The 14,331-nt window shown below is 38.0% G+C and overlaps 1 protein-coding gene across 1 annotated transcript; it reads left to right on the top strand.

Moving 5' to 3' along the window:
- Positions 1-6,043: 6,043 nt before the first annotated feature.
- On the top strand, positions 6,044-6,593 carry LOC105165159 (uncharacterized). Its single transcript, XM_011084064.3, has one exon. The coding sequence runs from the start codon at positions 6,128-6,130 to the stop codon at positions 6,491-6,493; it is 366 nt and encodes a 121-aa protein (XP_011082366.3). The 5' UTR covers positions 6,044-6,127; the 3' UTR covers positions 6,494-6,593.
- Positions 6,594-14,331: the final 7,738 nt, after the last annotated feature.

The following is a 14,331-nucleotide window of genomic DNA, read 5'->3' as shown; positions in this document are numbered from 1 at the left end:
TCGAGAACCCCTCCTTCCACACTCGAGAACCTCTCATGCTGATACTCCGCTCCTCTAATTTCGTGCTCACATACGGAATTCTCACTTTTATAATAATTTCTTGTCAGAATTCATTTTTATATTCATCTATGATTAAATTCAGAACTAATTTAAGCATCAGAGTGCTGATATTTTATTTTGCAAGTTCTCTTTCTCAAGAGCTTTCATTTAATTAGCCCAAATCTAATATCGAGATCCAAGAACTTTGAACCCATGCTAAAATTGCTCACATCAATTGACGCCGTCTGTGGAAAACATAGATCTAAGATGTGAGATCAATGGAAGGAGTCCACACCTCCTTGGAGGACTCCCCTGAAAGGATGGTCCCCTAACACTAGAGGACCTCCTACGACTGATTACTACCTCTGTTCAAGGCCCAATTTCAGTGCTCCATCACCATTGTTATTTAGTCATGATTTTCACTAATTCAGTTTTTAGTGTTCAGGATGCCCCCTAGAAGAGCAGGCGGGCATCCTTCTAAGAATAAACCTTGCCCCATGGCAGACTTCCCCCTAAAAAAAACCCTGTACCAAGGGGCATACCTGCTTCCCTCAAGGAATACTTTTTATTTTAATAATTTTGGAGATTTATTTTATACCTTTCAATATGTTGACATATGTTTGCTTGTAGAGATTTCACGAGAAAGACATCCCTATCATAAAAAGTCTTGTCTTCTAGAAGCACAAAAGTCTTGTCTTCGACACAAGCACCCCAACCCTTCTTCGGCAGGCACTTAGGTCCTTTTTTGGATAACCCATAAGCTCTGTCCCATGCAGACACCTAAGCCCTCCTCCGCGGAGGCATCTAAGCCCTGTTTCCAGCGGACACTTTATTTTTCCTCTAGTGAGGTTCCTAAGTCTTGCTCCAAGAAGGGTACCCTCTTTTAAACAAGCTCTCCTCCGAGGAGGCACAATAACTTCGCTCCATGCAAGATCTATTCCTAATATATACCTGTTTTTGTTATTTAACATTCTCTTGTAAAAAAATAAAACTCTATATCGAAGTAGGCACAAAAGGCACCTGTTAAGCCCTCTTCCATGGGTACCCTCCTAAAAAGTCCTGCTCTATATAAGCACGAAGTAAGTTCTTCTTATTCAATGCATGCTTATGTTAATTATATTCTTTAAAGGAGTTAAAAAAAAGGCGAAAAGAAAAGTTTATTCTTTGGACCCCATCTCTGAAGATTTCTACTTTAATAAGTGTCGAAATCTCCACTTATTAGAGTGTTGGGGGGGGGGGGGGAGGGTTATTGATGTGCATAAAAATAAGTTGGTCCAAAGAGGCCAAAACGATCCAAAAAGAAGAAAGAAACGAGAGGCCCGTGACATCCTGCCAAATCATGAGAGACGTAAAAAACACTCGATAAGCGGCCTTGGCAGGTACCCCCTAGAAAGTAGATAGGTACGTGGCCTTGGCAGGTGCACCCTAGAAAGTAGGCAGGCGGGTGGCTTGGAGCGTGCCTCTTAGAAAGTCGATAGGCGGGCGACCTTGCCGGTTGCTCTTAGAAAATAAATTGGAAAAGGAAGGAGGCATATTTCCTCACGATCGGCCCAAGAGGGAGGTTCGTTGGGCTCGGCCCAAGGAGGAGCCTCCCACCCCGAAATCCGTCTAGGGATGAAACTTGCAAACTTAAGAAAGAGGCCAGTACGAAGGTTGTTGCATCTTTCTAAGGTCAGCCCGAAGGGAGGAAGGTGTCCTCAAGGGGTTGGACTCTTCAGCCTAAGAGGACTCCCCACCAGGTAGGAATTTGCACAAGAAGGAGACCCTCTTCACCCCAAAATCCCACTTTCCTCGCTGGGCATCCCCCTCACTGAAACTCCTGTTACAGAGGGACTCATCCTCTATAAATAGGGGGTACCCCTCAACAGACAGTTCCCTTCTACACTCGAGAACCCCTCTTGCTGATACTCTACTCCTCTAATTTCGTGCTCTTACATATGATATTCTCACTTTTATCATAATTTCTCGTCATAATTTATTTTTTATTCATCTATTCTTAAATCCGAAACTAACTTAAGCATCGAAGTGCTAATGTTTTGTTTTGCAAGTTCTCTTTCTCAAGAGCTTTCACTCAATTAGCCCAAATTCGATATCGAGATCCAAGAACTTTGGACCCGTGCTGAAATCGCACGCATAACTACGGAAAGGTTGGAATCTAGCTTGCTAAACTTGTGGGATTATATATGACAAAGTGCAAAATTTGCAAAGTAAATATGGTATGTTGACATAAAAAAAAATTTCGATTGCAAAGTGTAAAAACAGATATAGTTCGAATAGCACAATGTAATTTATCTGTATAAAAATTATAAAATATATATACTTAAAAATATGAAATTACTTAAATTTGATTAATTAAAAGCTTGTTGAATTCCATTCAAATAGTAATCAAATGAAATTCAAACACAAATTTTCAAGTTTGATAATAATTGAGAAAAATCTCAATAATGATATATTTTGATTTGACTCAAAGGCACATGAATACTAGGAGGTGAATTTGAAATCAATGTTTTTTTCCTTTAAAAATAGAATGTGACAAACATATATACGATCACTTTCTAGTGGAAACTGCACTGAGATGGCAAAGCGTAAATCTCATTTACTTAATGACGAAAAATAGTTTAAATAAAAAAGTTAAAAATTATCATTTACCTAAAGATTTTAGAAAAGTGGTGTAATGAATTAACACATTGTCCTTTTTTTGGTTGATTTCATAGTTGTGGTCAGTTTTTTCTAATTATAATAAAAACAAATTGTGGTTGGAGAATTATGGTAAATTTGAAACCCCTGGCCTCCAAAAGTCTCTTCATAGTGAGAGTGTGTGTCCCTTACATTAGGGTCTCCTGCAAACTTCCCTTGCTTGTCTTAAGCTTAGCTTGATATGGAGTTTTTTTTAGTGTTAATTATATTTACACCACATTTAAAAATATCAAATTACACCAGAGGACCTACTGATTCCTTAGTCCGCTTAGCAGGTGTAGAGACAGGTTTCATCTGATGCTTTCCTTTTGGATCCCTTGTAGAGGCTAAGCTGGCTGAAGTAGAAGGGGGACTCTTCGCAGATGGACCTTGGCAAAGGAACCAATCTCAGAAATCTTTCCTTTGCTCAAGGCGGCTTTGTCATGCAGTTGCTGGTTGAATATGTTGACTCCAGAAAGCACAACTATATTAACACAATTACTCACATCTAAATTAAAAAACTTGTAGGAACAAAATCAAAATACACAAGAAACTATATCAGTAGCAGTCTCCAAGATGACCCCTTTAGGACTCAGTCCATAACAAAAATGAAAGGCTCGGTGACTGGTGACGGTCATATTCGAAGGCATTTAAGCGATCTAGGAGGAGTTTGAAAGGTGCAGGGTGATTATGAACTGAATATCTGGGGAGTTCAGGGCCAGCAAAAACCCAAATAGTAGGAAAATGCCAGGGAGTAAAAGATGATATGAAGAGATAGTGGCGTTTGCACTCTTTGATGGTGGTATTAGATTAAAGAAATTGAGCATATCCCCTAGAGGTGAAATAAAACAAGCCCGGACTTGCTTTCTTCAGCATGAAGAAAGAATGAAATTGAGCAGCTGAGTGGTTCTCTCCTAAATTTCTAACCAAACTATAAAATCCAGCTATTATACTAAAAGATTTGGGCACCAGTTGACTCAGGGTACCTTGAAAAAAGGTAGACAGCTCTGTGAAGAAAGGAGGAATAGGAAATCGCAGCCCAACTTCTAGCTTGGCCACGTAAAAGCTAGCAAATGCTCAATAGAAGTGGGGACTTGAATAATAAATTCATAAGGTATCCCAAACCTAGACCTAATCCTTCAAACTAGACCAGAAGATACTTAACGATACGTACTGGAGGCAACTACCCTATCATCTATCTTCCTTCTCTTTGATTCCTCTCTAGACATCCGTTTTTTACTACTCACTTCCTCCTCAGCCTTGCCCCCAAGGGACCAGAGCGAGAAGTGTCAGGATGCTCCTCATTTATCCAAATAAAGCAGCTACATAGATAAAAAGAATCCTCTATGGATCGCTCATCTATACCTCCCTCAAACATAATTAACTAAGAAGAAAGGAGAGAAAATGAACTTACTTGGGAAGGATGAGGCACAACAAGATATTCACGGAAGAGAGCTCAAGGCCTGCGAGAGAAAGACCCTACTTTAGACGAAAAAAGAGAAGAACTAGGAATTTACCTTGAAGCAAGGAAAGTGTGAAGTTGTTAGGAAGGAAGATGTCATATATGTCTTGTCATAAACAATCCCATTAACTGAGGACTTGATGGCCATCTAGTTTTCTCCCAACAATCAAAAGGGCAGGACTCTTCTCCTTCCTTATCGCTTGCAAATATTAGTATTTATGACCCCCTTTTTTCAAAAATAATTTGAAATTCAAAAAGGCAATCCTACGTAAACCTACGGAAAGGGGGGAATCTAGCTTGCTAACTTGTGGGATTAACCCTATTGATAGAACGAGTAGGAAAAATCTTTCTCCTTTTATTCTGTATCTTCTCTTATTTTTTGCAGGATATCCTATCTACTCCAGCAGTCTAACTCTACGATTTGCACTCTGGAGTGGTGAGGAGTGATGATGACCCCTACAACTCTCAGACTAGGTCCACGAGCAAAGCAGGTCAACCTAGTTGGATACAAGCCCAACTGGCCCCTGAACAAGGAGGAAACGCCCACGCGCTTACCTCTTATTTTACTGAACCAAAGAGGCCCAAAAAACAAGCCCATTCCAACTGGACATGTCATCATATATCTGGACGGACACCTCATATAACTTGCTAACACATTAGGACACGTCATTCTAAAATATTTTCAGATGGCTCCGAGTAAATCAATGGCAAATGAGATGGAAATCCACGACTAACAAATTCTTGGATTTTCAAGTGAGTATGACAAGATTCAGTCCACCTGACATATCTTAGTCAAATCAAGTCCAAATCACAAATGGTTTTTTCTGGATAATAGCCGGTCAAGGGCTTTCAAATGGCGTATGACTCTGCACAACAACCCCGTATTCTGCTGTATACATGCCTATAAATAGAAGCATTGTGCAGTCATTTGTGCACATCAACCCTCACTCTCAAACTCACTTATTCTCTTATTTCTCTCTTAATTTTTAGGATGTTTTGAGCCTATATTTTGCATTTCACACGAATATATACATTATATTATTATTATTTTTATCATTATTCTTACTTTAATTTATGTTCCCTTTACGCTTTTCTCGTAAAATTGTTACTGCTTTAAGTATCAAAGTGTTAAACTTTATTTTGTATGGTTAGTCCGACCTATTGATCTTCTGATTTTTCTTGAAAATCCTTTAATGTTGTATTGTGTCATAAAATCTGATTGTGTTGTGGCATCATCCATATTTAAGTGCTTGATTGGACAAGATAAGTTGATGTGCCCAAAATCAAGCCTTGTCGGCCTCTAGAACTTGATAGAGCTTGGCTACGCCCTTGAGGGACAGAGTCAATGATTATCACCTTGGTTATTGTTTCTTGTTGAACTTTTAAGTAATTGTATACTGGGACATCCATTCTCAATCTTTTCTCAAAATTGTTCAAAAATTAAAAAAAAAAAAGGTTATGTCAATATTTGAAGGATTAAGAAATGGCTAAGTTGCCGTGTTCTATATATTATATTCTCGCAATTCATAAATAAATGATTATTCACCCAAAATTTCAATACAAAAACATCCCCTTAAAGTTTTATCAAGTGATGAGTTGTGAATCAGACAAAGCAAAGATCTGCACGCTTGATCATAGTGGTAGAGCTTTGTTATCGGGTTTGCATATATTTCAAAGCTACGGTTAAGGGCGACAAAGTCAACCATCCCTGTCCGAAAAAGATTCTATCACACCCTTGATTATTGTGTCTCTTCTTCTCACATAATTGAGAGGGAGAATCCATGAAAAGTAGTAATCTCTAGTTTTCACTTCATTAAACACATCTCTTTTCTCTCTCTCCCTCCCTCTAGCACACCTCCGAATTAACATGTGAATTCCTTCCCTCAAAATCATCAAGTACTCATTAATCTGTACGTACAGCATTGTCATTGTCCATACACCATATTAAGCATGAGCCTGATCAATTGCCTGCGGAAGATAGATTCGGAAGAAGACCTGAAGAGAGGTCGATCGGCCGATGTGCAGGACGACATGAGGCACTATTTCAAGATATATTTACGTAAGGCAGAGAGAAGCTGGTCAGGCAACTTGGCACCAAAGCCGAAACCGCCGCAACCCAATTTTAGGAAGATGAGAAGCCGATCCAATCTCGGCACTAACAAGTTGAGGAAGATGTCTCCGGCCCTCCACCGTGTCCATAGCACGAGCCAGACTGCCTCCTACGAGTCGGCGCCTGCCACGCCCAGGCTGGTCAGGAGTAGCGGCATGAGAAGAGATTGGAGCTTCGAGGATCTCCGACGAGCACTTGAACAATGATCACAATAATTCGTGCAGTATTAATGTATATGGGAGAAGTAATTGAACCTCCTAGAATTGAAATTCATTAAAATAAAATCATCAAAGTATATTTCTTCAAGTTCTAGGGGTTTAGTTTCTGAATTGCACAAATGAATTGCAAAGGTACGTATACTGGTTTATATGAGTACGTAAGTAAGTATATGATTTCTGTATTTAGTTTTTCTTGTATTTATATACATATACATATATATAATATGAATATATATAAGCGTGTGTGTGCATTTAGAGATGAGGGTTCCTTAGATGTGTCATTGATAGATCCTGTCAAGTTACTCATGGTTTCCTTAAATCATGAGATCGATGGATTAGAATCTGTTAATTACTATTTCAGATATGTATTGGGTTTTTGGTACTTTTTCTTTAGCATGAGATTTTTTCCACAATAATAAAAAGGTGGAAATTGGCACGAATTGGATGACCGTTCCTAATTGCGTTCCGCATTGGAACGGTAATTGACACTCTTTAGAAATGAAAATTGGTTGATAGCGTCGTAAGACTCATTTTTTTCTTGGCACGGCTAAACCGTTACTACAGGTGTTCCGAATAAAGTGTTATAAGTAGTGTTCTTAAAATCGGTCCTAACGTGCAATGGTAAATAATTACAACTCATTTACAAACACTTTAACACTACCAAAAAAGGGGGATTTGGCACAGTATGATAGACCGTTCCACATTGGAATGGGTATTGGCACTCATGAGGAATGAAAGATAGTCGATAACGTCATGATCATCATTTTTTATGTGGTATTATTTTTGCACGGCCAAACCATTCCTCATGGTGTTCTAAAATATCAGTAACAATTTCAGTTCCTAAGGCCAGTCCAAACTTGTAACGATAAAAATTAGAATCAGGGACGGTCTTGAGTTAACCATTCCTATATGTAAGACAATTAATGTAAAAAAAAAATGAGAGTTAGTAAATGTATTTCGAAATAAGGTACAATTTGAAACGGTTTAAGTATGCAGCTAGTGTAATATGCCAAAAATCGTTCCTAAGTATGAATTTTACTAAAGTTGATGTGTTACTATGACCGTGACTAAATGAGTTACACGTTGGAATGATTTTTTGTTGTATTAATAATATTGTATTACTAAGCCTGTTCCAAATAAAGTACAACGGTTACAATTTAACGGATACAAAACCGTTCCTACGTGTGGTCCTAAGACCGTTGCAGATTGTATATTACCGGCTATTTTTTAATCGATATTTATGTATTCTAGTACCCATTCCAAAGATTGTTCTAAATTGCCTCATATATATGTTTCTCTCTTTCCATTTAATCTCACTATCTTCTCCCATTCTTCTTTTATTCTCTCTATTTTCTCAATATCTCTCGAATTTTCTTGATCTCTCACTATTGCTCTAATATACTTATACTCTCGTTCGTCAATCTCTTTCGAGTTTGGTTGATATTTGAAGTTGTTTTGATCATGTAACAACTTTAACTCTTTATTTGTCAATTGATTATATTTATTGTACTTTTATCAATTAAATATAATATTATAATAATATATATGTGTGTGTCTAGGACTCATAATATTAAGACAGTTGAGGTGATGGATGTATGTGAAGAACCTGCCAAGGAGGGCGGGTCTTACTCCGTAGTTTGAGGATGGTGTTATTGCATTTATATAATGGTCCAAGTCTCAACATGCATATATAGACGGTGAGAATATTGAGTGTCCTTGTCGGAAGTTCAAATGTGAAGTTTTTAAAAACCTAGACGAGGTAAATTTTAACTTGTATATGAAAAGTTTTATGCCGGAGTACTATAATTGGACTTCACATGGCGAGAAGAGTGTACAAGAGTACTTTGAGGCCCTCACTGAGCTCCCTTTTCAAGAGGAGCAAACTCCCACTGCTCCAAAGGAGGATACCAGTACGCAATTAGGTGATGCGAGGTAGATGGATTGAGCACAGAGGATGATTTTCGATGTCATCGGGCTAGCTTTTTTGTCTTCAAATTATAATCAGAATGGTGCGCTTGATGATGGTACGGGGTCCCTGTCCTACTGATGTCGGGCCTAGTTCATATTATGGTGGGGGCCCTCTAATTATGTGTCTGAACTAGCAGATTGATTTCACGATGTAGTTCATGCTGCCGAGCAGCCATTGTGAAACAGTTGCACCCAATCTTAATTGACATCTGTTGTTGAGTTGGTGAATATCAAGGCCGAGGGCCATACTTTTGAGCAAATATATGATCGAATATCCCAGTGATCTGATCATATATTGCCCCGCGACCACACCTTGCCTCCGGATTACTATAGTCGTGGGTTTACCTGTTGAGAAGATTGATGCCTGTAAGAATGGTTCCATGTTGTACCGGAAAGACGACATTGATATAGACTACTTCAAGTTTTGTGGAGGAGCTAGGTACAAGCCGGCCAGGGAACGAAATTCTAATTGCAAGAAGATCCCATATGCCATTCTTAGGTACCTGCCGCTTACCCCTTGCTTGCAGAGGTTGTATGCTTCAAAAGCTACTGCCCAACAAATGACGTGGCATGCCAACCATCATAAGAAGGAGGGATCCATGTGCTATCTTTCGATGCAAAGGAATGGAGGTATTTTGATCGGACATATCCCAATTTTGCAGCAGAGTCTCGTAATGTTAGACTGGGTTTGTGCATAGATGGGTTCGTGCCGTATGGGCAGTATGGTCATACGTATTCATGTTGGTTTGTTATACTTACACCGTACAATCTCCCATTGGGAATGTACATGAGTCCTGAGTATATGTTCCCGATGATGGTGATCCCTGACCCTTTCCAATCCAAAATATCTCATTGATGTTTATCTGGAGCCGCGAATCGAGGGGTTGTAGAATTTATGGCATGTGGGTGTACTGACGCACGGCAATGCAAAGAACGAGCATTCACGATGCGCCCGTGTTGATGTGGACCATAAAAGACCTTCCTGCTTATGGGATGACGTCTGGATGGAGTACCGCTGGTGTTATGGGGTGTCCAATTTGTACAAAAGAAACACGTGCATTCTATCTGCAGAACGGTAGAAACGCGTGCTACTTTGACTGCCACAAATAGTTCCTCCCCTCGGACCATCTGTACCGTAGGAATAAGAAATCATTCACTAAGAACCGAGTTGAAAGGAAGGTTGGATATCCAAGATTGATGGAAGAACAAATCCGCGATTGGGTTGAAGAGTTTAGTCCTATAGTTGAAGTGTTGTTGTCACTCCAAGACGACTACTGTAGAGAGCATAAATGGACAAAGAAAAACAACTTTTGGGAGCTCGAGTATTAGTCGACACATCTGATACGACACAATCATGATGTCATGTACATTGAAAAGAACATGTTTGACAATATATTCAATATGGTGATGGATATAAAGGGAAAAATGAAGGACAATCTAAATGCACAAAAGGACTTGAAGATCATATGTAATCGCCGGAGCTTGAGGTTGACAAAAGGAGTCCAAACGTGATGCCCAAAGTCATATATACCCTGACCAAGGAGCAGAAAAGGATGATATATGAAGGGATTAGTAATCTTAAGTCTCCTGATCGTTACACATCTAATTTGGCCCATTGTGTTGATATGAAGGAGTTGAAGCTTTACGGCATGAAGTGTCATGATTGTTACGTATTCATGTAGTGATCCCGTTTGCCTTCCGTAAAATGCTTCTTGAGCTTGTATGGAGTGCGTTGACAGAGGTCAACTTTCTATTTTAGATTCTATGTTCGACAATGCTCGATGTAAACAAAGTAAAAGAATTGGAAGCTAGTGTAGCCACCATCTTGTACAACCTCGAGAAAGTATCTCCTCCTGCTTTTTTCGACTCAATGGAGCATCTAATTGTTCACCTGCCATATGAAACGCGCATGGGAGGGCCCGTGCAATACAGGTTGATGTACCCATTTGAGAGGTAAGCACACCAGTTATACTAGTTTTTTGAAGTAGTTCTAGTGTCATATACTTTTTTAGTAAATATTCGTTTATTAGATTTTTTCAAGACTTGAAAATGAAGGTGAAAAACAAAGCACACGTCGAGGCGTCAATTGTAGAGGCTTACCTTGTAGAAGAAATCATTCACTTATGAATACTTTGAGCCGCAGATTCTTTTCAAATGGAACACGCCCCATAGAAATGATGACCTTTTTATCAGAGACAATCGTATCCAATGGTGTATTTTCAACTACCCTAGCCGAGCAAATGGTGCCTCAAAAAAGAGGTGGCTCAGCGGTTCAGAGCGTTACATAATTAAGACGTACATCTTGTGGAATTGTGAAATAGTCACGCCATATTACGAATAAGTGTGAAGATACTAGTAGTTTATTCACATTCTTATTTTAGACTTTTAACCTATGTATTGATATGTATTCTTTCTTTTTTTGCATACAAGTCCTTTTTTAATGAACTCTACGAGCACCACCACTTGGAGGACCCCAATATTGAGGAGCTAGTGCCTAGTCAATTTAAGAATTGGTTCAAACGTCGTGTAAGTTGTGCCTTAAGTATTGTGCCTTATGAATTGTGGGGTAAATGTCAGTCGTCAATATATGGTTTTTCTAATATGTGCAATACAAGTGAAATTAGAATTAGTCGTTGAGCTTTCTGTTGCTAATAAATAAGGAGCATGTACTTCCCGCTCGGCTAATTGTGAATTTGATGACGAATCTGACGAAGATAGCTTTGATGAGGATTACGAGAATGAAGAAAACAATAATTATGATTGTAAGTTCAGTGTTTCTGTAATCAGACATTTGTAAATATTTATTGTAAAAATTACTGATTAATTATATATATTTTTAAAAATATTTGTGAATATCAGGAACGATTATAAATAGAAACGACTGTCCCCAACCGTTCCAAATAGGAACGATTAATTAAAACATCGTTCCTCTTATAACCATTCCTCGTGGTAGGTGAATATTGTTAAATTTAAAATAGGAACGGTCAAATAAATAAAACCTGTGCCTGAAACTATTATAACATTATACAAAAAAAATGAGAAAAATTCAAAAAATTGGAATGCAAAATTAATTGACTGTGCGTAGAAGAGTCCCAACAATTTTAAATTGGCGCCAAATGGAAAGTGGAGGGAAATTCACTTTTAGGAATGGTCATTTAATATTTTACCATTCCTATATTTAATTTAAACCAAACCGGTCCTTAAGTATAAAGAAACCGTTCTAATATGAATAGTTACAAAATCGTTTCTAAACATAACTAAAAACTACTAGTTCACTTCCGATTATGATAGCTCCACATCCACGAGCCCGATTAGTTACAAACTTAAACACATATAAATACCGTATTTGAATATATGTAGTTGTCTGATGTAAAATCACATGGCCTAATTAATAGTTGCATTGTTTTGAAAATCGTTGATTGTGACTCAGATACGATATCTCAGTATCCGTATAACAAAAAGTTCCAAAACTTCATCGAATGTAATATTTTGTCGATTTAATCATATCCAATGGTCTGATTAAAATTTTAACAATTTGATTAGTCGATGTAGTATAACAGTATAAGATGCTACTAACATCTACATAATACTAATAATCTTGGATATACAAATATACTTGATCTGCTAAACATGTATCAATTTATCAAAAAGAATTATATGTGTCCAGTGGTCTATATAAATTTATGGTCTACTTTTCTTTGATCATTAATATATTCGGAATGGTTTTTTCTTCATTTTTAATTTTTTTAGTTTAATAATTTTTTTTTTGCCACGCAATTAGGAATGGTCAGTGATGAGGGTGCATTTTATGTCAATTTCGATTGATATTTTGCCATCTTTTTGTTACTAAAATGCTCCTAATCAAAACCTCCTTATTTTTGTTTTAGTTATACTCTTGAAGAAATTAATTTAAAACTAATCCCCATGGATTTAACCCTACTTATCACTTTCACAAGTTTTTAGTAGGATAATATTTTTGGTGGTTTCGATATGCATCAAATTTTGGCGTTGTTTCCAGGGATTGGTGTCTTTAAATTAATTTCTTTTGATTACTAATTCTTGTTATTTGGTTTTTTACGCCACGTTCTTCTCGTATAGGTGAACTTGAATTTGATCTACAGATTGAGAAGACCGCTCGTAGACTCGGAAAAGAAACTAAGCAGCACAAGAAAGAGGTTTCTATGTCTAGTGACTTTGAAGACGAAATCATAGCCCAAAATCCAGAACGAACGATCAAAGAAACAACTTCCATTGACTTAAATCAACAGTCTCTCTGCACTGAATATCCTACTTTAGATGTTGATTTTGAACTAAAATCTGGTGTCATTCACTTACTTCCTATTTTTCGTGGCCTTGCAGGTGAAGACACACATAAACACCTCAAAGAATTTCATGTGGTGTGCTCCGGCATGAGACCCCAAGAAGTCACCAAAGAGCAAGTCAAGTTAAGAGCCTTTCCATTCTCCTTGGGCAATAAAGCAAAAGATTAGGTCTACTGCTTACCATCGGGATCTATTGTTACTTGAACAAGCTCAAGAAACAATTTTTTGAGAACTACTTTCCCGCTTCAAGAACTACAAACATCCGGAAATAAATCATTGGAATACACCAATTTTTTGGTGAAAGTCTCCATGAGTATTAGGGAAGATTCAAGCAGTTAGTGGAAAGTTGCCCAATCACCAAATTTCTGACCATCTTTTAATTCAATATTTCTATGAAGGATTGTTTGAGGCAAATAGAAGCTTGGTAGATGCAGCTAGTAGAGGTGCTTTGTATGACAAAATTCCTATCGAAGCACGCAAACTAATCCAACGATGACGGCTAATAATCAGCAATTCGGTAATAGGAATGACAACCCACCACGAAAAGGGAACGGGGTAAGTACTTTAATTGATGAACATTTAGACAAACTCACTTATTTTGTGGAAAGGCTTATTGTAGGAAATACTTAACAAGTCAAAACTTGTGGCATTTGTACCTCTTCGGGTCACTATACTAATGCATGTTCTACACTCCAAGAAGAACCCACCATGCATGCCCATGCCATAGGAGGATTCTCTGGACCATCAGAAAGGGGACATGGTCCCTTTTCCAATACATATAACCCCGGATGGAGAGACCATCCAAATTTGAGATATGACACTCAATCTCAAAATTTCCAAAGACCTCCATACCAACAACCACTACCACTTCCTCAATCTAACTCCAATTCAGGTACATCTCTTGAGTACATGATGAAAACATTTGTTTCTAACACTCAACAATTTCAACAGGAGACTCGTACAAGCATCCGAAATTTGGAGTCCTACACTCATACAAGCATTCAAAATTTGGAGTTCCAAATAAGTCAGTTGGCATTATTCCTTAGTTGTTTGAAATCTCAAGGTAAGTTGCCCTCCCAAACTATTATTAATCTTAAGCAAAACATAAGGGCTATTACCTTGTGCATTGAAAAAGAGCTACAACTCGAAAATAGCACCAGGCATGGGTGTGCACAGCAGGGCAAAACAGAGGACGAAAATTTAGTTGTGCGTGGGCACACAGAACAGGGCAAAACAGAGCATGAACTCGAAATTCCTTCAAAACAAGTTGGAAAACCCAACCAAGTCTGCGAGGATATTTTCAAGGTATTTGTGCCCAAACCTCCCTTACTGGAGAGATTTGCTAAGTCCAAAAAGAAGGAAGAGGAGAAGGAGATCCTTGAAACTTTATGCAAAGTTAAGGTAAATATTCCCTTGCTTAATGGAATTAAACAAATACCTTGTTATACAAAGTTTCTCATGGAGTTGTGGACTAACAAATCCAAATTAAGAGGTAATGAAAGGGTAATTATGGGACAAAATATATTTTCCATTTTT

The sequence above is a fragment of the Sesamum indicum genome, linkage group LG6 (assembly GCF_026168435.1).
Source record: "Sesamum indicum cultivar Baizhima isolate 11 linkage group LG6, ASM2616843v1, whole genome shotgun sequence".
Taxonomy (NCBI): Eukaryota; Viridiplantae; Streptophyta; class Magnoliopsida; order Lamiales; family Pedaliaceae; genus Sesamum; species Sesamum indicum.
The sequence above is the reverse complement of the archived record's forward strand: the minus strand, read 5'-3'. Positions and strand labels throughout refer to the sequence as shown.